Below are 27,792 nucleotides of genomic sequence, written 5' to 3' on the forward strand. Positions count from 1 at the left end.
TAAACGAAATTCTAGCAAATGTGAAAAAATTTCCATGAATTAAGTGGACTTAGAAAAAAAGGAAAAATTTAAAAAACACGTACAATTTGTCATAAATATAAAACATTTATTACATAGTTAAAAGCAAACATGTATAAAAGCATTCATTCTATACATGTTTCTTTGGATCTGTTCCTGTCCTAATCCTCACTGAAGAAAATTCATGAAGAAGAAGTTTCAAATATTTTAGTAATGACATTTCATTTTTACAAGAGCAACATCATTTAGGCAAGATCATGTAAACCTCAAATTAATTTATACAAAACAAGCAACGTACATGGAGTTCAAATTGTGTGTGGCTACAGTGGTTCATGGCAATATTTACAGTGGATTAGCAGATACATGACTGAAGTAAAGCTAAAGAGTGGTTTGATAATGAAACACAAGAGCAGAGCTGGACCAGTTGCTGCTGAGGCATTCACTTGTCCTGCATTTTCTCCAAGATGGGGACGATCATGTCAAACTTGGGTCTCTTGGCCGGGTCTTCGTTCATGCAGAGCCTCATTAGCTTACAGATATGAGGTGAGATTCCAGGTGGAATGGTTGGCCGAAGACCCTCAAGAGCCACCTGAGTAATGAAGGAAAAATGACATTTAGTACAAGCCATCCGTGTGGATGCAAAGAATGCAATGGCCACATACTTTCATGCCGATTTCCATGTGTGAGAGATCAGCAAAGGGAACTTCTCTGGTAACTAACTCCCACAGTAACACTGAAAAGCTCCACATGTCAGCGGATCTTCTGTTGATGTCTTCAGGCCTCTTCTGCAGCGCTGGAATTAAGAGAAAAGAGAACTCTTTCAACAGGATGAGTAGCACTGAAGAGGGACTAAATTATACAGTACGGTGCATCATGTTGGGGATTGAATGACTCATAAAGTTAAAGGCAATGTTAAGAGGACAATAGAATGGACGGTGTGTGTGTGTGTGCAAAAATACAGCATTTAAATACCTTCAGGGGCCATCCAGGCGGGGGAGTACATGCGACCAGGACACTGGAAGGAGAACTTGGCATCTGCCATGCTTATTCTGGCTGTCATGTCCTCGTCAATCTGCAAGCCAACCACGTCACCTTCTTACTCACCAAATGTCTGAATAAAAATTAATTAAGACGTTAAGTTTCTAAAAGTGTTTGCTTACACATCGGCATCATCTTACCATGACATGTTTACTGTTGAGATAAAGTCGTGAAACCATTGGCTCTAAGGTGTGGAGGAAAGCCATTCCACTGGCAATGTCCAATGCAAACTTTACTGCTTGGCTTTGGTCGACAACCAGAGCTGAGAATGAAGAAGAGGGCATGAGAAAGATGATGAGAATATTCAGATTTTAATGCAATGAAACAGATGTTTCAATGTTAAGTGACTGGCTTCTCAGATTCATCAGTGAAGTGTTTGGAAACAGGGTGACAGATGTATGTGAATTCCTGCGTGTGCTGCACTCTGCAGTGGCATTTCTCTTCTAAACTGCTTTGGGGCAAAAGGAAAAAAAAACTTGTAACATAAATTATAGCAGTTGCACACACATGCATGCAAAAGCAATTTACTTACTAGTGCCTTGGTGGAGTATGTTGTAGAGGGACCCATAGGGCATGTAGTGGGTAATGATGATGGGGTGTGGAGATGGAGGTGACTGACAGGCCCCAAGAACGGGAAGAATGTTTGGATGTGAGAAGATCCTGAACATGAAATAAACAAAATATCTGACAGCCATTTATGATCGAGTCTTACCACTAAGATGCTATCATTTAAAAACTTAAAACTGTATGCTTACCACCTATAGCCATTTTAAGTTTAGCTGAGCTGGTTTCACGTTTTCATATCCAGTTGCAAGGTCTAATATAACCTGAAGATTTTTTTTACTGCATTTATCATAGATTTAAAGATCAGGGCTGTCAAATCATTAACCAGTTAATGATGCATTAATGCAAATTCCATTTAACAGCAGTTTTGTTTTTGTTTTTTTTAAGTATCAATAATGCACACACGTAGTTTCAAGAAGTGAGACAAAAATGCAGTTGTTTTCCTGGAAGAAGTGAACACAGAAAGGCTCTTTTACCCAGGCAGTTTAGCTTTAAAGCTCTGCAAGATGGCTCTCTGAACAACACAAAGGTCCTTCTTATCTATTTTCGATATGAACTGAGTTACCACCGTAGTACTTTCCTTCGAAAATATAACCTGCTGTGTGGCGAACAACTGATTCAGAAAAGACAGTCTGTTATGGACGGCTTCCAGCAGAGACATCATGGTAATTCTACTAGCAGCAACCTTTCAACCGCTGGTCTGGGTAAACTACAGAAGTTGGAAACGCTTAAAGAGCACTGCAGGCGGTCTACTCCTGTTTATACGTTTGTTTATAAATGAAGGTGAGGCTGTCAGAAGCTGTATGAGAGAGACTGGATGTATAAAAGGGATTATGTGCACGTTTGAGTAAAGTCATTCAAGCTCAGGTGAGTAAATATAACAAGCAATAGATAAAGTGTCTTTTTCTATAACTGCAGGTACAGAACCGTTAACAGGAGTATTAAAAAAAATAAGTATCCTGTTATAGTACATTTATTAACAGATAAAAATCTATTAATATGTAATTAATTGCGAATTAACTGAGTAACTCCAGCAATTAATCTCTATATATTTTTAATAACTAACAACCCTAATAAATAAACCTTTTTTTTTTTTTTTAAAAAAACAATAAGAAGGAATAGAAATTGGAAAAAAATTAAGCAAGAACCCAAAGCTCAGATTTGAATTAATCAAGTCCTGCCCTGTGTAAGTATTTTAAGGCAAACGCCGTGAGGTCTTCCATCCTTGCAGTCCTTACATCCGGGTTGGCTACACTGTTTACATAGTCCATCCCTGACGACTCACAAAGTTCTCTTCTGACCATGAAGTCAAACAATAGATAAGAGTCTATCCAAATGGTCCTATTTGCAATGATGTTAATGAGCCATTTGTTTCATTCATGTGTGTAAAAGCAGGGTTGCCTCATAAACATGCGGGTCAGTGTATCACGAGGACCAGGACTGAGAATCACTGCTCTAAAACCTTTTTAACTTAACATATAAACATTCTGATGAGTACTTTTAGGGCAAGGATGTGATGAAAAAGTCATGAAAAGATAATAACTTTTTTACTTGATTAAAAAATTTGACTCTGCATTGGATCCATCTCTAGATGTCCCAGAGAGCAGTGCACTGCCATGTTTAGGCACCTATAGAGCAGTTGGGAGGGGTGAAGGGTCTTGGTTGAGGGCATTGCTTTACCTCTGTCAGTAAGAGGTCATGAGGTTTAAATGTAATGAAATGTGCAACATAATACTGCCGTGACCATTCTTGTGATACTTATAAAAACTTTGATATGTAAATTACCTGAGCTTTGGGTGCTCTTCATTAAAGTCTCTGCTTTTCCTGGTGGTCCAGTCTCTCGGTTGCAGCACCTTTACTACTATTTCATCCCCTTGCCATCGACCCTGCCACAACTATAAAGACAGCACATAGTCCAGTAAACAACTGGGGAGCTGAAATAGACTGGTATGCAGCAGTAAACAACAGAGCAGCTGACCTCTCCAGACTGATTTTCATTGATCTTTGCCAGGAGCGAGAGCTGCTTATAATCAATACCAGCCTGCTTATTGAGGGTACCATTACCTGTGGGAACAAAGAAACGTGAATAAAAACATGCAAATCCTGATTTAACATAATGATTCATCCCAACTGTGTGAGAAGAGAGCCACCCACGGGGTCGTGTCCTCATGGTCCCCTTCCAGAAGGTTTCCTTGTATGGGATTTTGGTCATATTCTGACCCATTTTCTCTGCCTTTTCTGCAAGTACAACATCAATTAAATTAGAAAAAAATCATGTAAAAGATCTTTGGTTATTTCAAAAAAGGAAATTTTAATTGTGTTCAAATTCACACAAATAATCTATGACCTTGCAAAAGCTGACTTAGGTGAGGCTTGGCCTTGTCCAGAGGTGTCTGCCCATACCTGTTGCATATACACACCTGGGCCCCGCTGGCTACTAAGTACTAAAACAGAGATCAGATTGTAAGAAAAATTGTTTGCATTAAATGTGCAGATGCTGTGAGCAGTCATAATCTTGCTGTAATTGCCACTTCTGGCCAGAAGAGGGCGTTTTTAATCAGCCGATAATGTCAGAGGAGTTTGTCTTACTGCACCTCTGCAACTTCATCTTGACCCCAGAAGCAGGCGTAGTGGAGTGGAGTGTTTCCATGCTCATTGACCGTGTTGGGGTCAGCTTTGCACTGAATCAGCTGGCATTCACATGTCAAAAAGTTAGACAGCAGGACAACAAATAAATCTGCAGGCAATGCAGACACAGCATGCAGGGTCCAGCTGTATCTGAGAGTGTGTACCTTAACCACGATGTCTCTGTGTCCGTGGCTGGCAGCAAGATGTAAAGGCGTATCATCTCCACGGTTCATCACGTTGATGCGTGCGCCTCTCATGATGAGCATGTCAACAACTCCACTCCTCCCTTCCCTGCATGCCCAGTGGAGGGGGCTGAAGCCATGGTCATCACTGACACACAAGACAAGCAGAGTATGAAGGGCGAAGAAGCTGTTTACCAGAGAATCTCAGCTGTAATGTGAGCGCATTCGCGTCTAAACTGGAGGAAAGGTTTAGGTGTCACAGTACTTTTCTGCAGTATCTGGAGCATCCTATTTTAGGAAGAGAGCTATTCTGTTTCCATTTCTTCACCAGCTGAGTTAGGAACCAAAACTAAGTTGTGATAATCAAATGAATGGCTCATGAGCAGACCTCGGTGGAGCTGAATTACACGTGGATGAGAGAATTCAGCCGTTAGTCAAGTTGGAGAAGGGATGCATCTAAAAGTAGCAGGATAATAGCTCTTGAGGACCGGACTTGGGCACCCCTGCATCATACAATTTGTCCGGGAGCTATGTGTAGGTCTGAGAAAAAAAAAGTGTCATTTTGCAAATGAAGGCACCTCACTGTCAAGACCCACGTATGTGAGAAGTTGTCCATCAGCAAAGCTGAGGACATAAATAACAGTCAAAACTGACATAATGATATTAGAAGTCAGTCTGGTGGATGAGCTCAGGATTTTTTCCATATCAAAAGAAAACGTTTTTCTCATCAAACAAACAACTCTGGAAAAAAAAAGTCAGAGAACTTCAGAGCAGCATTCCTGTCAGAAAAAGTTAAGTTCAATCTGTAGCAGCGGGAACGTTTACAATGGCTCGTGATCTGAAGCTGAGAGTATGCTCAGAAAACAAAATGGAAGCTTCCAAGACTTCAAGCGGCTTCAGTTCATTAATGATGTGACACCAGACAGAGGTAATCTACAGGATTCGGAAGTCTGGAATAGGATGTACTGTCTGCTTAAACTCAGCTATGATGATTGGATGGTGTTTCACAGAAAAAAATGGGCAGAAAGAAACTTGGGAGTTTTTGAGGGCAGAGGAAAGAAATGTTCAAATCAAAACAAAACTAAAAGGTAGAACAACCAACAAACAACTACACACAGCTGCAGTTGGCAAAGCAAGAGGAGAACTCACTGAGGTGTGTGAGTGTGTGTGCAATAAACACTTCAAGCAGTCATCACTTCCAAAACATTTGTGACAAACTGATGGAAATGAGAAACTTACTCATGAAGTTTCATCCAGTTTTGGTTTAAACATGTGTATAATACTTCACAGCAACAAGTTAAGTTATATCCAGCTGTAAATTTTTAAGACAACGACATTTGGAGATGAATGCAAACCACTGCATTCCTAAAGAATATGGGCACTTTCTTAATAGCATTAATAGCTGACAAAACACCAACTGTGTGGCTCCCTTTTCGTCCCAGTCACACAGGTTCTCACACACCACCTACTAATCTTTATTTAGACTTAAGCACATGCTTTTTTTCTTTGCCTGTAGCCTATATCCGATGAGTAGCCTAGTGGTAAATATGTCTGCACAGATTGGAATGCCTGCTAACACAGACATTCACCGTGTACATAGCACTGCTGTGGCCTACATGAAGCCAGGCTATCACCTCAGTGTGACTGGTCCCTTCACCCAATCCAGCCCTTTACACCAACTCCCTGCAAAGCCACAAACTCTGCACTATGTTTAACAATGAACCTCCAGCGGGCTTGTAGGAAATAGCAACAGTACTAGCTCACACCAAAGTGAAATAACAGTCAGCCACATTCTCTGTCAATTCTGATCCAGCACTGTGGACAGACAGCTCATAGTCTGACCAACCCTCTGTGCTATAAAAAGTAACAAGAAAAAAAAAAGACTCAGGAATGACATGGTGGAAAATGCATTCCCTCCAAGTCTCCCTTTTTTTTCCCTCTTCATGCATTTTCCTGTGTCGCTGGCTTTTGGAAGCAGATCTCAAAGGACATTTAATGCTTGTCTCGCTGCTTTCACATTCTACTCTAGTCTCCCAACCCATTTCCCATCAGCATATAACACTTTTATCACACATTTTTGGAAATGAGGGTTAAAAGGGGCCTGTCTGCATAGCTGAGCTTCTTCAGGGTAACAACCAAAGAAGGCCTCCAGCACAATGACTAGTTTCTGAAATGTTTATGTGGGACTGCCTGAGAAGCTCTGTCAACGAGGGCTTGGCCCTGTATGGAGCTGAACAGAGGAAATAGCCTTGCCTGTTGCGTAGTTGGCTAGAAGCCCTCCAAATCAGTGTCAACAAACTGCACATATATGGTCTGGCCCAAGAATGAGATAACCAAGGTCTTAAGCTGTGAGGTCTTCTGCAGATATGATGTAAACCAGAAAAAAATGCTTCAGATGTTTCTAAACAATTAGGAAGTTTTGAAAGACTGGGACACAAAATCACCATAACAACTTTACATTTATCACGTTTTTATGACTTATGTATGATGTCAGCTTGTGAAAAAAGAGGGATATCTTTAATATCTTCATTTTTAGTTTTCAGTACATAATACAATACAGAAATCCAAAGTTTGTCAGCGTCTCTCAGTGTTATGTGGGATGAGTTTAAGACTGTATTACGTTATCTGAGTCAATTCTGTCACTACAAAATGTTAGTCAAATCACCCAGAGATTTTATTAGCATTTTTCTAGATGACATCACAAGAAGAAACACGAGAAAGAAGCACATACTGGACTGAAACCACTGCAGCTGAGTGATGCTGAGCAGCCGTGCAAAGACAGCACAATATGGAAACTATTTGACCAAGGATCACTCTGTCTCCACACACACACACACACACACACACACACACACACACACACACACACACACACACACACACACACACACCAACTATCCATACCAAATGTGGTGTGGTTTCCTTTGTAGCCAACACTTTATTTGTCTTTGTTAACTGGATTTTTTTTTTAGCATCCACCAGCAGTCAATTTGCAGGTATTTTAACACATTTTTAAATAAGATGGACACATCTACAGATTTGCTTACCCCAGATTGAGGTCATTCTCCGTGTTGTCCAGCCACAGACGGACAGCAACAGAGTTCCCTTCTCTACATTGTGTAAAGATGTCATCCATGGCTTTGATCTAGGCTGATGGCTTGCTCTTTCTGTCTCTTTTAAAACCAGGTACATAGAGCCTGTGAATGGTGTTAAAGACTGTTAGTTAGGTTTCCCTTGCAAAGAAAACAAAACAAACAAAAGAGTCAAGTTTTCACCTCCTTTCACAGATTATCAGATTACACTGACAATCTTTTAACAAAATTAACGACTTCAAACATTTCTGAAATCTTCAGTTTTACCGAGCACCATTTTTAAAGTTGATGCTTTTAGATCAGGCAAATGTGTGCTTGTAAAAATGCAACTTTTAAACTATCTTCTGCACAAGAAAAAGCATACGTATATACCAGAATGACAATTTTAAGTGTTATCCCACATTTCCTTTTGGCTTTATCTTCCTAGCTTGTTTCGGATGGGCTGGCCTCTTGGATCACTTTGAAATCCATTGTGCTAGGTCAAAGTTAAGTTCGTAAAGAGACCCTCGTTTACAGTAACAGCAACACAATAAACATGAACAGAAACATAAACAAAACGCAGCAAAAACTCTTACCTGACAACTTCCTGTCGGAATATACGTATATTTTTATTTTTCCAAACACCCCCCCGGAAAGTTTGTCGTCTCCACTGAAGTCTGAGTTGGGACTGGTCGGGTTAAATCCACGCCCCGCTCCTCTACGACTCGATGCGGAGGACTTCTGCTGGAGAGGAGCTCTGCCCCCCGGTTAGCCAGCAGCCTGGCACACCGCTGCAGCAGCGCCTCCTGCTGGAGACAATGCGGTGGTACAGCAATGCGTGGAGTAAATTTGGTTTTTATGTATCACGAATGAGTCATGGCAAAAAGTTTGGGCCAAAAACGCTTGGAATATATAATTTACACCACATGAAATGCTGTTGAAAAAAAAAAGATTAAAAAGACACAAACTATGAAGTGCAGGAAATGATAATTAAATGGCTTGTTTTGTTTGTCTATTTTTCACACTTTTAACATCAGAATTAGAAAAATAGAAAATCTATGCTGTTTTTCCAGTACGTTTTAATAGTGTGCAATTTGCTGAAAAAAATAACTACTGCTATTGACTATGACTATGATAAGACTATCATAAAAATGATCCACTGTTTTCTAATTCATTCTGAAGACTCAGAACTTCTTCTACGAGCCTTAACTGTAGTTGATCCCTGATATCACAGCATCTGAAAGATTGCGGTTGAAGAGTGGAGACGCTAAGCTGGTATAACATCGGGGATCATAACTTTTAGGTATGAGGCCACGCATGTGAGATCATCTTGATAGAGGAAGGACAGGAAGGAAGTAATGGGAAGAGACAGTAGGATTATATGTGACAAAGGTCATGAACTGCATTTATGCTCCCTGAGAGCAAGTGGAATAAATTAGAGTTAAAAAGATCTCACAGCAGGTTGACCTTTCCATGTACTCAAATGTAATCAATGGTGCATTTAAATAAAGACATTGTGAAAGAACAGGGCAAACCTAGTTTATTATTGGAGAGTAGTTTTTTGTTTCTTCAATGTTTGGATTGGACAGTACAGTTATCAGAACTGAGCTGCCTGGGTACTTGAAGTTCAAACTAAAAAAGCTTTTATTTTGCAGTATTGCAGACTGGTGACTGATCCCTGCAGAGCTTTAAGGGGCAAATATTCGTACTGAACTACAACCGCTATTTGACTATAAAAAAGGAAGAATAATTTCTTTGTTATTTTGCTATCATCACAAAATCAACATAATATTCATCACTAGTGATGTTAATGTTATTTTACTTGCTATAGCAGTTCACTGGGAACGCCTGCTCAATCACATGAAATCAAAACTTCTTTATATCATATTTCATTTATGACTCCAATGAATTTATTTAAAATTTAAAAAAAAAAAAAAAAAAAAAAGCCAAAAAAGGAAAACAATAGCTATTATAATTTAACAGTGATATCTTAAGATTTCTTTGCCGTTAGAAAACTCCTCGAAAGATTTTTAATTTTAAATATGAAAACAGAGAAAAAGTAGTAAAAACTTGGATGTAGAAGCCAGATTGCTTCTTAAATATGATAGGTAATACATGTATAATCTGCCACTACTGGGTTGCTTATCAAATGAAGCTGTTTATTTGGAGTTTGACCACCAGCACCACTACTGGCTTGACGGTGGGGGAACCTTTGAGGGTCTCTCTTGACCAACTATGCCTTTTGATAGAGATGCTGCAGGAGCTGCTATCAACACATTCTCTGTAGAGGGTGCTGAGCTGGGGCGACCAGAATCTATCTGCCCTCCCGATTCAGGTATGCGAGGGACTCGTGCTGTATAGGAAGGTCCAGCTTCATTAAGAACTGAAACGCTTAAAGTTTCAGTTTGAGGTGTGAGTGGTGTTGTCGCTGACAGTTTGACCTCTGTGGAAGTTGCGTCAGGGGGAATAGCTAATCCTGCTGACTTTAATGCTGAGTCAGGGATCTCTGGTGCAACTTCAGTCATTGAGGGAGGCAGGTGTGGAGGCTGAAGTGAGGTGATGGGGGAATCGAATGCTAGTGAAGCCTCTGAGGTTGTAGTCTCAACAGCTGCAGATGCTGCTGCCACTTCTGCTGCCTTGCTTTCCATCTCCTCCATCCGGCGCTGCACCATCCGAGGCATCAGCTGCACATATGTGCCCATCAAGCGATGGTTAGAGCGGATCAGCTTCCCTGCACAGCTGTCCACACATCGTTCCTGAACACACAAAAGGAAGCCGTGTTAGTGCAGCTACAGAATGTGTCGGTCATTAAATTTACAGCCATTTGGAGAGGTTTGGAAGTAATGAGTACAAGCAATAGAAGTACTTGAGTACTCATTTGTCTATGAACTTCTAACTCTATTCAACTACATTTTACCACAAATGTTTGTACATTGAAATTCTTGAATGAATCAAAGGGGGGATTCATTTGTGCCAGGGCTATCTGGGTAACAATGTATTCATTCAGTGATATATTAGTATAGTGTATCTGCCTTAGAAATAAAAAGCTGCCATTTTCCATGACTTTTACATGAGTGCTGCTTTCAAGCAACACTCAAACTACTGACAAGTGGTTTATTAACAGTGAGCTGCAACTGCTACACCATTCTCCTAATGATTCCAAGCTTTTGTTTCAGGACACACCTGTATGCATCTGCATCAGTTGCTTCATTCAGTCAGTCAGAGTGGTAAGACAGCTGAGTAACAGGCAGATTGAAAGAAATGAAAGAAAATAAATTGCAGTAGCAAAATGATAATAATTACATCCATCCATCTTCATTTTTAGACTTTACAAATTAATACTAACTTAAAAACAGATCTGGTGCAGATTTTTTTTTATGATATGGTAAATAAAAAAGCTGTTGCACTGAAGTTCAAACCAGGCTGTAAAAGAAGCTTCACTGAAATATGTCTCAATATCTTTTAACACGAACTAATGAAAAATAATTAACCTGCAGCCTATAAAATGTATCAGTCTTATAAACCTGCTACGTAATGAGTGAAATGTGGTCAAGATTAAAAGCAGCCAGAGATGGCTGCATTTAAGTAGCTTGTTTTATTTTTTATATATATCTTTTATTGAATACATGACTGACAAAATAATCAAAGAAAGAAAATAAAAATCCTCTCTGCTTTATGAACTAATTTTATCTGAGTTTGTCTGAAGGAAGTGCCTCCACTTTTTCCAAATGTTTTCACATTTTTCAAATGATTTTCTCAGGAATAGTTATTCACTCCAGACCATAGATTTTGTGTATTATATCCTTTCATTCTGAGATAGTTGGAGGTTCTTCTTGTAGCCATTTCCATGTGATGGCCTTCTTACAGGCTGCTTGTAGTATTTGAAGTAGATAACGGTCTTGTTTCTTCAGTGCGGTTATATTACCCGAGTAAAATGCGCTAAAACTATTTTCCAGTTGTTTCTTCATAATCAGCTGAATAGTCTTAACCACATCTGACCAATAAGGGAAGATTTCAGGGGCATTCCCAGAAGATATGAAGATGTTTTTGTTTTGAAGTGCCTTAAATCTGGGGGTAATAAAGAAACGCATTGTGTTCTTCCAAGTGAACTCCCTTTACAAATCAGAGCTTGAAGTAGTTGCCATGGTTTTACAAATATTTAACCAATCTTCTTCAGTTAACTCTATTTTAGCATCTTTCTCCCATCTGAGTTTAATGTACATTAAAGACTTTTTCTGTTCCATCGGCAGTGTTAAATAGGTCCTAGAGATATGTTTTCTGTTTAGTTTCCCTTTGTAAGAAGCCTGTTTTAGATGTTGACTGTTAGACTAACTCAGTACATATGCATGGCTTGTGCAGGTTATTTTCATTATACTCTTGTATGCATAGAGTATGCAGACATATTCTCCACAGACTATCAGTTGCTATACTCAGTGATATAGAGTCCTATCTGTAAGAATTTAATTTCACAGTGATAGTCATCAGCTGGGTATCAGATGAAGAAGTTGCAACCTGCCAACATGGGAGATTGTAATAAGAAAAGTCGATCTTCCTGCACATTCAACGTTTTTACTTGGACCTTCCTATAACAGAGACTGAGCTTTCTGATGCTTTTGTTGCCTAAATATGAGTAAAGACCACTAGCATGACACAAAACTGATGTTTACCAGACAGCAAGATATTTTGATTGTCGTTTAGGAATCAGAAAATCAACAATAACAGTGTAAACATGTTTGGTCGTTCACGGCGAAATTAACTTATGAGGGTGGTAAAACACAACAATATCAGAACTGCATTTCTACTTATATTATATCCACAATCATATGTCAGCGTAGTTGTGCCTTCTTCTTTCCCAGTACCTCGTCCATGGTGAGGTTTCTGTAGTTGAAGTTGCTTGAGCATCGTTGAAAGCAGATTTCAGTCATGCGGTTGTAAACCAGGAGGAAATCTCGCAGCTGCAACAGACGCAGAGATTCAGTGTCAATATAAAGCGATATTCTATATTAAATCGTTTTCAAATAGCCTGCACTGTGACTTACGTTTCTCAGCTGTTGATCGTGATCCATCTTATTATTTTACTGCTCAGCTAATACACTAGCATGAGTCTATCTGCTGCCGAATCCAGAATATGTGGAGTTTAGTAATTTATAGATGGATGAAGGAAGAAATCCACAAAATTTAATTTACACGAGAGTTTCAAATGTTCACCAAGTGCACCTAAAATGAGCTGATTCGGGTAGTGGGTTAGAGCAACATGACATTCACATGCGCGCCGCCATGTTTTGAACGAAGATTGTTTCTGCTTGTAAAGACATCTCACTCCTCACCAGCTTGTGACGCTGTAGAACTACAGCGTATACTGTATATGGACACAGGACAAAACCAAGCAAATATATACATATACATATCCATATATATATATATATATAAAACTCAGAGTTATATATATATATGTGTGTGTGTATATTTATATATATATATATATATATATATATATATATATATATATATATATATATATATATATATATATATATATATATATATGTACATATATGTATATACATATATAAACTGCTTAAAACTGCTTAAAAACTGCTTAAAAAAACATAAAGGGAACCTTAAAGTAACACATTGTAGATCTGAATGAATGATATTTTTTTAGTAAATAATTTGTTCTTTCCATGCTTAAATGTGCTGACAACAAAATCCCACAAAACTTATCAATGAAAATCAAATGTATCAACCCATGGAGGTCTGAATTTGGAGTTATACTCAAAACTAAAGTGGAAAAACACACTCAGGCTGATCCAACTTTGATGTAATGTCCTTTAAACAAGTCAAAATGAGGCTCAGTAGTGTGTCTGTGGCCTCCGCGTGCCTGTATGACCTACCTACAGCTCCTGGACATGCTCCTGATGAGGCGCAGATGTTTTCCAGAGGGATCTCCTCCCAGACCTGGACTAAAGCATCCGCCAACTCCTGGACAGTCTGTGGTGCAACTTGGCATTAGTGAATGGAGCGAGACATGATGTCCCAGATGTGCTCATTGGATTCAGGTCAGGGGAATGGGCGGGCCAGTCCATAACATCAATGCCTTCGTGTTACAGGAGCTGGTGACACACTGCAGCCACATGAGGTCTATCGCTGTCTTGCATTAGGAGGAACCCAGGGCCAACCACACCAGCATATGGTCCCACAAGAGGTCTGAGGTACCTCATCTGGGTACCTAATGGCAGTCAGGCTACCTCTGACGAGCACATGGAGGACTGTGCGACCCTCCAAAGAAATGCTAACCCACACCATTACTGACCCATTGCCAAACCGGTCATGCTGGAGGATGTTGCAGGCAGCAGAACGTTCTCCACAGCATCTCCAGACTCTGTCACATCTGTCACATGTGCTCAGTGTGAACCTGCTTTCATCTGTGAAGAGCAAAGGGCGCCAGCAGCAACTTTGCCAATCTTGGTGTTCTCTAGCAAATGCCAAACATCCTGCACGATGTTGGGCTGTAAGCAGAACTCCCACCCGTGGATGTCGGGCCCTCATTCCTCTGGCAGTGCTCCTCCTGTTTCTCCTTGCTCAAAGAAGTAGAGGCAAAGAAATTAACTTTGTGGCTACACCATGTTGATACAGGGTCGTGGGTCAAAAGAGACCTAGAATTAAAAAAAAAAAGATTCTAAAGAGTAAGTAACTGTCATCATTCATAATTCTAGGTAGCCTATCCCTCAATGAACTTGTTTTTAACCATAAAACATTCTTATTTTAGTTTTTACTTCTTTAGATTCTGAATAAAAAACATTTTTAGTCTCTACTCCTCTAATACACTACATGGGCCAAAAATGAGCTGTATCCATTTCTATGTAATTTAATGTGTGTTGTTATGATGTTTTTGTTTTTAAAAAAAATTGTATTAATTGTACAAATCAAGTGAATATGTTATTTTTATTTATTTTTCTTTCTTACTTTATAAACAAATACAACTATTGTATAATAGCTCAAGTATCCAATCACACACACATTTATTACGCCATCTGACATGGAACTATCAAATTAAACTTTATGTCATATTATACATGCTTTTCAAGGCACACACAGTATGTGACATTGAATGCATTTATCATTCACTCCTCAGTCAAACTTGGTTATGCTAAGCTACATGTGTAGCCACATTCATTTACATTCATACACCAGTGGACAGATTACAGATAAAGTTCAGTTCAATAACTGCATTTTCCTGTTATTCACTGTTTGTGTGACAAAATGACAAATAAACATGTTACAGCTTTTACATACAAAAATGTTTGGTCCCACTCACTGCTCAAGTAATGACTTGAAACAAATGGTATAATTGTATTAAGTTGTTTCACTTTTAGTCATTCTTGAAGTCAGAATATGAAGTCAGTCTTCTTCATATTGGTCATTTTTTTACCCATGCGTGTAAACTTGACGCCTCAAACATAAAAGACAGTGAAGGATTCCATCATTGGCACGCTCAACAGCACATAGGTCCACTTACACCCTGAAACTTGTAAGTTCACAGTTTTTTTTATTTTTTATTTTAGCGCCGCCTTTAAAACAAACAGTCTTCATAAAAATGGAGAAGCAACTTCTAAACGTGTACACGAGCCAGCGCATGTGAAACTAGACTACAGACTTTTTAACAAACCACCCAGACTGGTAAGTCACAACTCTTCACCCATGAAAAAAAAGTACTAAAAGCAGTGTGTGCTAAAATTTCTCCTATTTTCCTTCCACAAATACACTGATCTGTCATAAAAACATGACATTTATACATGACACCACTGTTGCTGGCTTCATTCAACAAAGAGATGAATCTGCAGACTAGACTGAAGTTTGCAGACTGACAAAGATCCTGCGCTTCACCACCTCTAATACAAGATGATCATCAGCTTCCTGAAACTGAACGAGGAAGCTGCCTTTCCCTTTCCGTCAATCACAAGTAACACAGCAAAGTTTCTTATCATCCTCTAAATTCCTGGAAACATAAGTCTCAGAGGACCTCACATGAACTTTAAACATCACTGCTCCACCTATGGCACACTGGTGTAATTTGTTTGCTGCATTGCAGAAGACAGAAATGGTCTTTAGAGAATAATCAAAACAGAAAAATATAAATGAATTAATTAAGTAATTAATTAAATACACAAAATGGAATAATAAAGAATAATTACTTCTCAGATGCAAACATCGGAGGATATTCATGATAAACAGCACATTTGTCCGGCTAAAAGCATTATGAGAGAATTATATGCATGCTACCTTTTCCCTCTGTTGCCCTCTGGGAGCTACCAGTGTGTAAAGACTTACACTTTCAACAACAGTTTTTATTTAAGTGCCACGAGGGAACTTTAACTCTGAACTATTACTATTCATCAGGGATTGTGCAATAGCACTGCACACAAACAACTGGCTTCTTTATTTATTTATGTCATTTCTTCATATTTGATTCCTTTTTATTATCCACTAGAGCAATATTTTCTTTTTCTTTTTGCACAACATGCAATTCTGCATTGAACTGAGTTCACTAGCCTGCAGAAAGTGGGTTAGTAATTTTGTTTGTTTCTTAATGCAACAAGCAATAACATGTACCATTCAATAATAAATGGTTAATAAAACATATACTGAGCTATTTTCTTTTTCTTTTTTTTTTCTACCAGAGCCATTAGAGGTGCCTTGTATTTAGTCTGCCTAACCTGACAAGATAATGTAAATTTCTTAGGCACACTCTTAATCATAATAGGGCACCAGTGGTTTACAGTCCAGTTTAAGCAGATGATGCAACAACACATATTTGGAGGTGCCCCAGGTTTTAAGGACTCAGCAACAAATTTTACTATCTCTCATTTCACGTCCTGCAGGGAACTTTTACATGTCATTACACCACTCTCTTTTCTTAGTTCTTGCTATCTCCTCCATAAAATGCCCCCAAGGAAGTTTAAAAATAAAGAATACAAGAACACCTGTTAATTTAAAGCACAAGGGGAGTTTCAGGTCACTATAAACCAACTTTATTGTAGCCTTCAGGCACCATGGGGACTGCAGGCTGCTATAAACTAACTTTACAGTGGCTTCGGGATAGTAATTCTACAAATCACAAACCTTGCTGCAGGGAGCAAGAGAGTCCCTGCATACAAGTGCAGCAGCTAATATGCAATTGTGGAAGCCATGGTATCTGAGCCACAGAAAATCTATCCTTTCTAAAAGTGACTGCTATCATCTCAAAGCAATATTTATATTACTAATAAGACAAGTTTCATATGGGAAATCTACTCGTAAAAAAGAAAAAAAGCCTAATTAGGTTGACCGAAGCATTCTTTTTAGTTGCAGAGCCAAATGATGAACACAGCGGGAAACAGTTCCTTTGAAGACCATTTCTGTAACAAAAAAAAGAAATATTGTGTTCATTTGACAAGTTAAAAAATGTCCTCCTTTGCCAGCCAGCCCTATTATCATAGCTTTAGAGAATAGCTTAAACCTGTCTTTTGAACACTAGATGCTCTTCTTCAGCACATTAAATTACTGTTTCAAGGCTTGTAGGAGAACATTTAGTGCATTCAAACACATTAAACTGTCTGTCAGCGATCATGTCTCACCGCCACTTTTCTATGACTCATATTCCTTTGTTTTTTTTGTAGGAAATAAAGGGGAAGTACCCGAAATGATTTTCCTTTTACCATTCATCATGCCTTTAAACTGCCCTTTCAAAATACATTAAAGCTTAAACTCATCCTAACCGACCAGAGAATAATCCTGTACCTAATGGCACTTGCAGAGTAATGTCATCTAGAGATTGATACAAACTGAAAGATAGAGCTCCCAGCAACGCTTTCTGGTGTTAGAAGATGCTATTTATTGATGACTGCTTAGAATTAGCAAATATTTATACTTTTTTGGCTGTCAAAAAGAAAGTGCAAAATCACTTGTGAGGGTCTTTTTTTAGTGTCTTTTTTCATATATGCCTGCAACAGTTACATCCAAAATGCCCCAGGCTGAAAAATTAATCCATCGAGGGGAAGTAGGTCATTGTCAGCTTTTGCAAAACTGTCAACAGTGTGCTGCAGGCCACTGACTGCTGAGTTCACATCAGAGTTCAGTTCTGTCAGCAGGCAGCAGGGCCATAAATGATCCTGCAGAGTAGGGATTACAGTGGGGTGGGATGGGGGTTGAAGGGGAAGAGGGTGTATTATTTAGACAGATGGCGCATTAGCCCATAGATTAGATACATAATGACCTTTATCATAACTCTGATGTGAAAAATCCTCCACTGTTGGCATTTACTGTGTAAAACAATGTGCCCACAGGGGAGATACATTTACACTGCCTGTGTCCATACAAAGCGGAGCCCGTTTGATGATCTTCATGAGAATAATAATGCTGTCCTAATTCTTGACAGTTTTTGAGGAGCCCTTCTCAAGTGTGCACAAACATGTAGAGTCATTCAGACAACGATCGCCTCCACCATGGAACACAGATCTTTTTCCTTCACACCTTTTTATGAGATATCTGCTGATGGATGATTATGAGACATCAAAACAGTGAGTTTTTTTTTTTTTTTTTTTACGTCCTGTGTTGATTTGATGTTTTCCCCATGTCGCTCTGTAAATTGTCAAATTTCCGCGTGGTTCTTGACCTCCAAATGTCACACACAAGACTTTCCTTTTACTTTTTCACATACTTTATTACATCCTCTGCTTTGAAAGGTACACTTTAGTTCCCCAGTTGCTCAATGTGACACTTCAAGAGACTGCCTGCATTAAAAAAAGGAAATTGCTCAACTCTGTGAAGCTCACCAAGCACTAAAGATTATTTGGTTTTTAATCTTACGCGCGCACACACACACACACACACACACACACACACGCATGCACCAAAAACACAATAGTTTGTTTTTTTCAGGTGACCTAGAATTAAGTTCAGAATAGTTTGATACAAGCAAACAGTCTTAATATGATACTAGCCTATCTAGTTAGTTACTATCACTGTTAAAGCTGTTCATGAAATGATCTGTGCAGTTTAGGTTTGTTTCTACTCCTGAGAGCTGTGCAGATACATTCCCATTGCTACCACCATGTTTATCCATTCTTTCCTCTTTCTCTTCATCTCCTTCCCATTCTCTACTTTCTCCCTTTTTGTCCCCTCCTATGCCATCCCAATCTGCATTCTCCTTCTCCATGTTGACGCTCCTCTCTCTCTCTATCTCCTCTGTCTCCTGGGCTATCTGTTGACTGTTCAAGTATATGCTGCTGTGTGAAACCATGGTGCTGTTGTCTCTGGCAGGAAGATGAGCGTCCATGTCTGCATCAACCTCATGGAAAGCATTCACATCAGGCGTGAGGTGGTCTGGCAGCTGATCCTGGAGTTTGTTACATCCCTGCTGCTGGCCTTGCAGATGACGAAGCTTCTTCCTGCGTTTCTTCGCCATCTTCAGATCAAGTGAGGCATAATTCAGGTCAGGTTCTGAAGGCTAGTTTCAGACAAAAGAAGGTAACTTGGTTTAATCTTCTTTTTTTTTTTTTCAACAACACACTTATACACCGGATTCAAGATTCTCGTATATTTGGTTTTGTCTGATTTATTTTTAGAACGTTTTGCGCACAGTTACAGGTGTTGGTTTGCAGTATTTTTGACCACAATGCAACTCGGATGTCTGCTGCTTTCCGTTTTGAAAGCACAATCTCACAGTGGATTAAAGTGGTCTGTGCAAATATTTCTGACACAAAATGCAATACGTATTTAAATGTCACAATATAATGCATTTTGGCAGGAAAGCAGCTAAATGCAAGGTTAACATGCATCCATCATCCAATCAACTGAGCCTGCATACCAGAAAATAAACCCGGTGGTAATAAAGAGGTTAAGTAAAAAATATTGCTTCATACTTTTGAATATCAGTCATTTTAGTTGTTTACTTGAAGTAACATTTACTGTCACACTTTACTACTTTACAATAAAAATCCATCCTGGTTCTGTCTAAAGTGTTAGTAATGCGCAGAGAGCTGAAACACAATTTAAATGTCCACTACTTTTTTGAGACCCATAAAAGACAACAGCATGAACAATGTGTTTTACATGTCTTCATAACACCCCTGCTGACCAAACGACAGAGGAAGCAGAACCATCAGTATGTTTGAAGCCTAAGTAGCAAAAACCGAGTCAAAATTCATCAGTCGTCTTATAAATGTGTATCTGTAGCAATTTTTTTACCACCTGAAGTAGCATCTCATGGCCAAATCAGTTCTGTGTTAATACAGCTGATTAAAAAGAACAAATTCACCAACTACCATCTAGTTCCACATACTCGTAAAGACTTTTGTTTTCTAAATCCTCTGGGCTTTGTTCAAGGTGGACAAAAAAATGTCATAAATTCCAGATATAAAAAAAAAAAATCAGAAATGGAAAGTTTAATAATTAGACAAGTAAAAACAAATATAAAGATTTTTATTAGTTAAAGTATTATAAAAATATTTACCTTCAAATATTGTCTTGTACGGCGTGCTGTCATCATCTCATAGCATGCCTCTGTAGAGCATGTAGTGAAAAATATTTGTCATTAACTTTTTGACTAAATAATACAAAAAGGCCATTAAGAAAAAAGAAATCTGATTTAAAACTAATCTAACACAGTTTTAGGAGTGGAACCTGCTCAAAATTGATCCTTAAATTTTAGGAGTGACAACACATGCTAGAAATAAAATGTTTTCAGCCATACTTGAAATTTGCGAGTATATATTTCGCACAACTACATATGAAGTTTTTGGTTTTTTTTCTGACAAAACAATAAAACATTCCAATAAACCATTTAACTTCCTATTTGTTGAGTCATGCACTGATAAACATATTTACATATTTCTCCTTATCTATTACAGGCGATAGAAAGCAGGTCTGTGCTCACCACTTTTATCTGTCACGATATTACCATAGATTGGATTTTCCTGTTGCTCATCATGATTGTGATGATTTTCCTGCTGCCCTTGATGATTGAGGTCATGAAAATAATGCCTTTCATTCTGTGACAGGCTATAGAAAGATATGAAAGAACAAATTATAGCTAATTTCTGCAATGGGTTTTGATTTGCTGCTGTAAAAAGAAATGAAAATATTGAATAGTGAAATTTGTGTTTTTACTTAATATATATTGGACTAAGTAGCACTTAGTAGCTACATGTACGAAAAACAAAGCTTAAATTAGAAAAGTGAAAACATAAAAAAACATACGTTTCTCCCTGGGAAATGTGTGGGTTGTAGCATTCATCAGCATCTGTGTAAACAAAAGAACATAGAATATCTTTAGAAAATTTCCTATATACAAGAAAAGCACAATAGAAGTGCCCCCCCCCCCCAAAAGAAGACCTTAGATTTACCTCTGCTTAAAGTGGCTCGTCGTTTGAGTTTGATGAGAAAGGCAATATTGAAAGAGAAGGAAATCAACAATGCCACTGATAAAAACGCCACAGCCATTATAGGCAATTGACATTCTACAGAACAAAAATAAAATACTGATTAGAAACTTTAAAATATTTGACAGATAAAATACAAGGATTGGACTCTTAATATTTTTTATAAAATTTAAAAAAAAAAAACCTACTATTTTCTACACATGACTTTTAAGCTAATGAGAAATGTGAGAAAAGTAATAAAAACTACTGAAAAACCCTGTTCCAGTGTTATAAAACAAGCATTTTAAAGGCAGAATAGTTCTGGCCTTATTGGTGCATTTTAAAACCACTAACACAACTATTGTGAGTGCAAACACCTGAAGGAATCTTCCTCTTTCCATTTATCTCAAGTAAAGCATGTTGACGATTTACACTCTTCCTGCTACATTTTAGGTTTGATTTAAAATGTAAAAGGAGTTCTGTGTAAGTAAATGGAAAATAACTCACGAGCAAACACGTGAGATCCTCAACATGTAACAAATATGTGTAGTTGTGAGTTATTTGAATCTTAGTCTTTACTTTCCTCCTTTGTTCTGCCATGTTTGTGATGTGCTAGATGAGCTGTTTTCGTAAGATTTTATGATAAAGGTTTTCTTTCTTTAATTACATTTTGATATTTTTGAAATAATTTTTTTTTCAAGTGCATATAAACAGGTATAAAAATGTACAATTCCTAAATTTGTTGTTATCTTACCTGTCGGAGACATTTTCCAGTCGTCTTGAACTAAGCAGGGTGTCTGTTTGACACAATAGTTGTTGGGCTACAGGGCATCACTGTGTTTCTTCACTGATGTGTGCTGTGCTATAGTCTATTTTTACTCTGCCTGAGCTACTCTCTGTTATCACGGTGCTTTGAAAACTGGCTGCTTTTCAGTTACAAACAGGAAGCGATGTAACCTCATTCTGAGGGAGGCTGTCTCGGAGCCACTGTGGGATACAGTATAATTACAGACAGAACTGTGTAATATTACATAAACTTAGATTTAATTTAAAATTGCCATGAAATTGAATGTTAAACTAAAATAAGTGTATTCCAATATGTGCACACCAAATATCATCAAGGACAAATGAAAAAAAAAAAAAAAAAAATTACCTTGAAAATAAAAAAAAAGAAAACAAAAGTTTTTGCAAGCCAACAAAACCCTGAGTGTTAATATAAAAACCTGATAGGTATTATGTCCTAATACCAAGTTCTTAGCCATTAACATTTAATAAATATTTGATCTTTTATTCTACTTGATATACACATCCTGACGATACCATTAACAATAAGCACTTACCTAAATTTGGTCTGAGTACAGCCAAGCAGAACTTTACACACCATAACGTGTAAATGCACGAGGGTTCAGAATTATGCTTATCAAGAATTTATATCTTGTATCCACACAGGACCTTGTGGTTTTGCTAATGTGGTTGGAAAATCACAAGAAAACTGGTGTTGTGAAATTTCTTGCAGTACAATGATGTGCATGTGTGCTTTTGTGCAGGTGAAAAAAAAATATTTTTGTGAACTAAATAAATTATTACAGTAGTAACAAGTAAAAATCTATTTAAAAACTCAAAAGCTGCACTGTTGGCATTTCTAAAACCAGTGTTTTTACAGTTGGGTTTGATAGTATAGCTAGCGGTTGGTGCGCTTGAGCCATTAAGCCACTGTGGTTTGTGGTTTCAGCCCCACTTTGTGAGCCAAAATGTCACCCTGGTAGCTGTGGACATCAGTGGTCTTTGATACTGAGCCATTTTTTTCAATTTGTGACATATAAGTAAACACTACAGAGCTCCGGTAGAGGAGGTGTTTTGGGCCTCTGGGCAGGAAACTGTAAATCACAGGTTAAGAAAATGAAAACCAGATTTGCAGTATCACAGCAGCAGCAGCAGGTCTTAACAATGTGCAGGCAGTTAATAAGCCATGTTGCACATCAAACAGTTTACAGCAGCATGCAACACAAGTTGCGAGCTGAAATCACTGTTTCTGAGCAGGGAGCTTGTATTTGTTGTGCAGTAGTACAGAGTACAGAGATCTTAGTCATATTTAAATCAATTTTTATTTTCAAGTCATCAAAACATGCTACAAAATGAAACAAAACACATTCATGAATGTACTTTTTGTTAGATTAAAAACAAATGAAAAAAAAAAAAGATTACCCCCCTCCAAAACAAAAAAGCATAAACACAAACCCATGATTTCTTATCTCTTGATTGTTTAAAACTGTTCACAAATAAAAGCAATACCCTTTCTGATAATACAATAAACCACTTACAACAGGCAAGGTTGGCACAATTCAACAACAGGGTGATTCAAAGAGCTTGAATCTCCACAAAGTTGGTCATATATGGTTTTCTGTCAAACATATGTTTGTTTAAGATCTTTAGCTTCTGCAACCGAATTGCACCGTGAAATGGGGAAAGACTGTCTCCAGGCTTCACTTTGCCTTGCAGCGGTATACTTGATAGGCGGTGGAGGAGGTTTGAACGACGGAGGCATGTCCATTCTACAAAGAGAAAAAGTGAAAGTTTAAACACTAAGTGGCAACATTACTATAGAGACTGCAAAGCTTGCAGGTATTTGGGGTCATGTGCATCTGTTGGAAAATATGTGAGATGCATCTTTTTCATGTCTTTGTGGGTCATCGTCACAAATGAGTGTAAGCAGGTGTAGGAGAAAACTGAAAGGTTTTACTTCTTCTTGATGATTTGTCTTCTGCAGATGAAGCCAATCACAATGATCACTGGCAGCAGCGGAATGACAATAAACACCAAGAGCAGACGACTCTGTCTGGTCTGGTCTCCTCCTGCCGATTGCAGGAAAGAAAAATATGTTTATTTGGAGGACGGAAACAGCGACCAACATGTTTATAACAAATAGATCATTCTGCTTTGGCGAAACCCAGCAGACTTAATCAAATGCTCATTGTAAGTGGAGAGCTACAAAGAGAAACTTTTTGCCTTGAGGCTTAAAAGAGTGTTTTTGCAATCCTCTCCCCCAGTTGGTTGTGCACCAACTCTAGATGCTCCTCCTAATGAGTTTCCCACCTCAACAAGGCATCTAGCCTGAGGCAGAGAATACTGGCATTTGGAAAGGTCCAACTTCTGAGGAACATGCTGATGCTGAGAGCACAGAAACTGTGGCTAATATCCACCTGTGGCTTTTCAGGTTTTTGGCTTTTGAGTATTTACTGTAACTCTGCTGTTGAGCTGTTATTTGTTGTTTTTAAACCTGTTTTATTCCTTACTCCGCAGCCCTGTGGCCTTGCCGCAATAGCAAGAAATAAAGTAATCTACCCTGTCTGTTCTCTCTGAGGATGACAACGTGCCCTGAACAGTCCAGTAGCACTGCTAACAAACATATTTCAGAGGAGAGGGCGATGTGAATACAGTGAGGTATACACTGGTAATACAAAAGAAAACATTGTGGGTTACATACATTTTTTTTCCCCTCTATACTCGACACTCCCAAATGAAAAGGAAGTGAGGTTTATTAAGTATTACCTTTGATTTCAGTTACACTTTGTGTGCTTCTGTTGCTCTCTGTTTGGATTGTAACTGGACGTTTGGAGTTTTCCGACATGCTTCCTACAGTGCTGGACTCCTGTGTGCTGACTGAGAAAATGTCTTCAGGTTGTAGAGTGTAATGCGTGGACTCATTGCTCATTCCGTCTCTGGTCATATCCTGTGTTGATCTGTCTACAGCAGTGATAAGATTACTTGAAGTAGTAGAGTTGAGAAATAAGTGGTGGGTGGTAGAGTGTGTGGCAGGGGATGATGTAACACTGATAGGTATTGAAATGGTGGAGGAAGTGATGTGCTCTACTGCCGTGAGTGTGACACTGCTGGTGTTTGGAAGAGTGGGCCTATTTACATGTGTTGAAAGCTCAGAGGTGACTGATTCGGTAGGGCTGCTGTGTGTTGATTTTGTCAGACTCTTTGGTGACACTGTCCCATCTGAAAATAGAAAACAAGGGATAATGATAAAATATCCTGTCGGTAGGCAGTGCACCGCATCATTCTGATTTTGTCTCTGCTAAATAAAACATGAAATCCTTGAAATTCTTTGCATTCTGTGATGAGGAAAGTGACACATGACATTAATCACATAGAATTCACTAAATGCATTTACTCATCCATTTTCTTAAACATTTAGTCCAGTTAAGGTTTGTGGGGAAGCTGGAGAGTATCACAGCAATCAGACAAAAGTCGGGGTACACCCTGGACAGGTTGCCAATCCATCACAGGTCAGTTAATGCAATCAACTTTAAAGAATTATTTGATATGTTGGGAAATATGCTCATCGGTAACTCTACTCTTAAAAAAGGCAAATTTTGAAATCAGTACCATTCTGTTCAGTAAAATCTATTACAAGCCAATTACACAAAAGTCTCTTTACTGGTATATGCTTTGGTTAATATGGTTTTTATACTTAAAGAATAATAACGCAGTCTTTGAAATGGGGGTGCAGAATATCAACTCTTTCTCCAGACATGGAGATAATCTAGAATTACTTCACTAGAAGGTTGAACTGCAAGAGATGGTATGCATTTGTAAGACCCCCCCCCATAAAAAAAAGCATGTAGTGTTAATATTATACTTTAGTATAACTATGAGACACATAGGGAGGTGTCTCAAACACCAACGATATGGAAACAGCTAACCTTGCACTGCTTTTCAAAAATACTGCATAACATGCGGCTGCACGGTGGCGCAGTGGTTAGCACTGTGGCCTCACAGCAAGAAGGTCGCTGGTTCAATCCTTGGCTGGTTTGGTCAGTGGCCTTTCTGTGTGGAGTTTGCATGTTCTCCCTGTGTATGCGTGGGTTCTCTCCGGGTACTCCGGCTTCCTCCCACCATCCAAAGACATGCATGATAGGTTAATTGGTCGCTCTAAATTGCCCCTAGGAGTGAGTGTGAGTGTGAGCATGAGTGTGGTTGTTCGTCTCTCTGTGTGTGGCCCTGCGATGGACTGGCAAGCTGTCCAGGGTGTACCCTGCCTGTCGCCCAAAGCCAGCTGGGATAGGCTCCAGCTTCCCCACGACCCTGAATTGGAATAAGTGGTTCGGAAAATGAATGAATGCATAACATGCTGAATTCCCGTGCAAAACAAGATATGCTAAATACTCAAGTTCTTGTTTACCAGGGAGTTGTTTACAAGAATAATTTATCCTAGTCTGTTCTGGTTGCATGGCAACTCCTAGTAAATATGCTGGTACACAATTCCTTCTATGATAATGTCTCCCTCTCTTTATTTTTTTTTTTGCATGTGCTTCTAAAATGTCAAAGTTCTTCAAGGAAATCCACAATGGATCTAAATTCTATATATAAAAAAAGAAAAGAATTATGGGTTATGTACCACCAAACTTGAGTAAACCCGGTGCACTGGGATACATTGTTAAAACATGGCTCAAGTTGGCATTTATGACCACCTGCATAATCAGTAGAGTCTGAATCATCCAAGAATTTAGAATTAAACAATGAGCTCAGACTCCTGGGGTAAATGTATTGACATGAATTGCAAATTCAGTAGCCAGCTGTCTCTTGTCCTGGTTAACTGGGCTATTTTATACCTCATTTAGTCCTTTTTTTTGGCCATTCATACAACAACACAAATCTGAACAGCTCAATGACTAATCAGACATGCAGAACTGCATGGCAGTGTTACAACATTGTGTCTATTCAAGTTCCACGTTTCAGTGTTTTTCCAGACCTTCACTTGCTGCACTTCTACAAACTGTCCAACAGACTGTGCTCTCACCCTGTGTGATCATTATTCAGAGCTGCCGTGGAGACTCTGCTCAGTGTTTGTTCTCGTGGTTTGAGAAAAGATACAGAGGGTGAACAGGAAGGAACTTTGTACGTCAGTATGTCTTGTATTTTCTCGTTTGTTACACATTCAAAAACTTATGAAACTTGAACACAGGATAGCAAGTAGACCGCTGGGGATTTTTTTTTTTTTTTTTTTCCCACCTGAGTGCAGCCCTTTCAAAGCAGTATATCAACAGCAGTGGGAGATAACAGGCAGTTTTTTCTTTCTTTTTTTACAATTAAAAACAGAATTCTGTTTCAGCTGTGCTTGGTTCAGTATTCACACTAATCCCATGGGGCAACTCATTTGAAGAAAATAATTGCGAGCTACACTTATTTAAGTTTAGTAGTTCTGAATTTATTCATAGTTACTGCTGCATTCTCATGGCTGGCAGCTTCAAATCCTTTGAATCTCTCTCTCCTTCCTTTCAGCTAATTAAAAATTAAAATTGAGTGAGCTACAGCATAATAACAAAAGTTCAAGTATCAGCTCTCTGGTCCAGTGCAGTTTATTAACAAATTCAGTCTCTTTGGCCCTCTGTGAGATTGTTAATCCAGCCCTGAGGAACTGATGAAATTGAGTCTGACACAAAGAGGCAAGCGACTGCAAAGAAACAGGGAGGCTCACCTGTCCTTAAGCTTGTGGTTGCTGTTAGCACTGTGATGTTAAAATCTTTATGCAGGCTTTTGTCTCTTGTGTTGACTGTCAGTTTATAAACCCCTGCATGAGCATCTGTCACCTGCCAGAGCTCTAGATATTTAGTCTCTGACACCAGTTTCTTGTCCTGGGGCAAAAGAAAGATCATGCAGCACATATATATAAAAAATATATATACATCTTTCATGTTGACAAGATTGTTTTCAACATATGCCAACTGAGGGAAGTGAAATTCACCAAAATGTTGAGGTCGGCTGCATGATTGCCTTCAAATCATGCTATTTACTTATTCTTTTCTCTTTAATTGTAGTTTTATTTACCTTGGTCCACCGGTACTGTGCAGCAGAGAATACTGTGCAGGTAATTGTTGCATTTCC

At 38.6% G+C, this 27,792-nt stretch overlaps 2 protein-coding genes across 2 annotated transcripts; both read right to left on the bottom strand.

The window, feature by feature from the left end:
* Positions 1 to 173: 173 nt before the first annotated feature.
* Positions 174 to 8,211, bottom strand: ilk (integrin-linked kinase). Its single transcript, XM_079247118.1, has 13 exons — positions 8,098 to 8,211; positions 7,478 to 7,627; positions 4,413 to 4,578; positions 4,215 to 4,310; positions 3,968 to 4,064; positions 3,775 to 3,858; positions 3,599 to 3,684; positions 3,406 to 3,515; positions 1,589 to 1,716; positions 1,197 to 1,318; positions 991 to 1,090; positions 681 to 811; positions 174 to 607 (listed from the first exon to the last, which is right to left on the bottom strand). The coding sequence occupies exons 2-13, from the start codon at positions 7,564 to 7,566 to the stop codon at positions 458 to 460; spliced, it is 1,359 nt and encodes a 452-aa protein (XP_079103244.1). The 5' UTR covers positions 7,567 to 7,627; positions 8,098 to 8,211; the 3' UTR covers positions 174 to 457.
* Positions 8,212 to 9,489: 1,278 nt separating this feature from the next.
* On the bottom strand, positions 9,490 to 12,761 carry timm10b (translocase of inner mitochondrial membrane 10 homolog B (yeast)). Its single transcript, XM_079248290.1, has 3 exons — positions 12,541 to 12,761; positions 12,361 to 12,456; positions 9,490 to 10,257 (listed from the first exon to the last, which is right to left on the bottom strand). Exons 1-3 carry the CDS (start codon positions 12,565 to 12,567, stop codon positions 9,688 to 9,690), a joined length of 693 nt encoding a protein of 230 aa, XP_079104416.1. The 5' UTR covers positions 12,568 to 12,761; the 3' UTR covers positions 9,490 to 9,687.
* Between the last annotated feature and the right edge of the window lie 15,031 nt (positions 12,762 to 27,792).

This window comes from Telmatherina bonti, assembly GCF_933228915.1.
Source record: "Telmatherina bonti genome assembly, chromosome: 10".
NCBI classification, from domain to species: Eukaryota; Metazoa; Chordata; class Actinopteri; order Atheriniformes; family Telmatherinidae; genus Telmatherina; species Telmatherina bonti.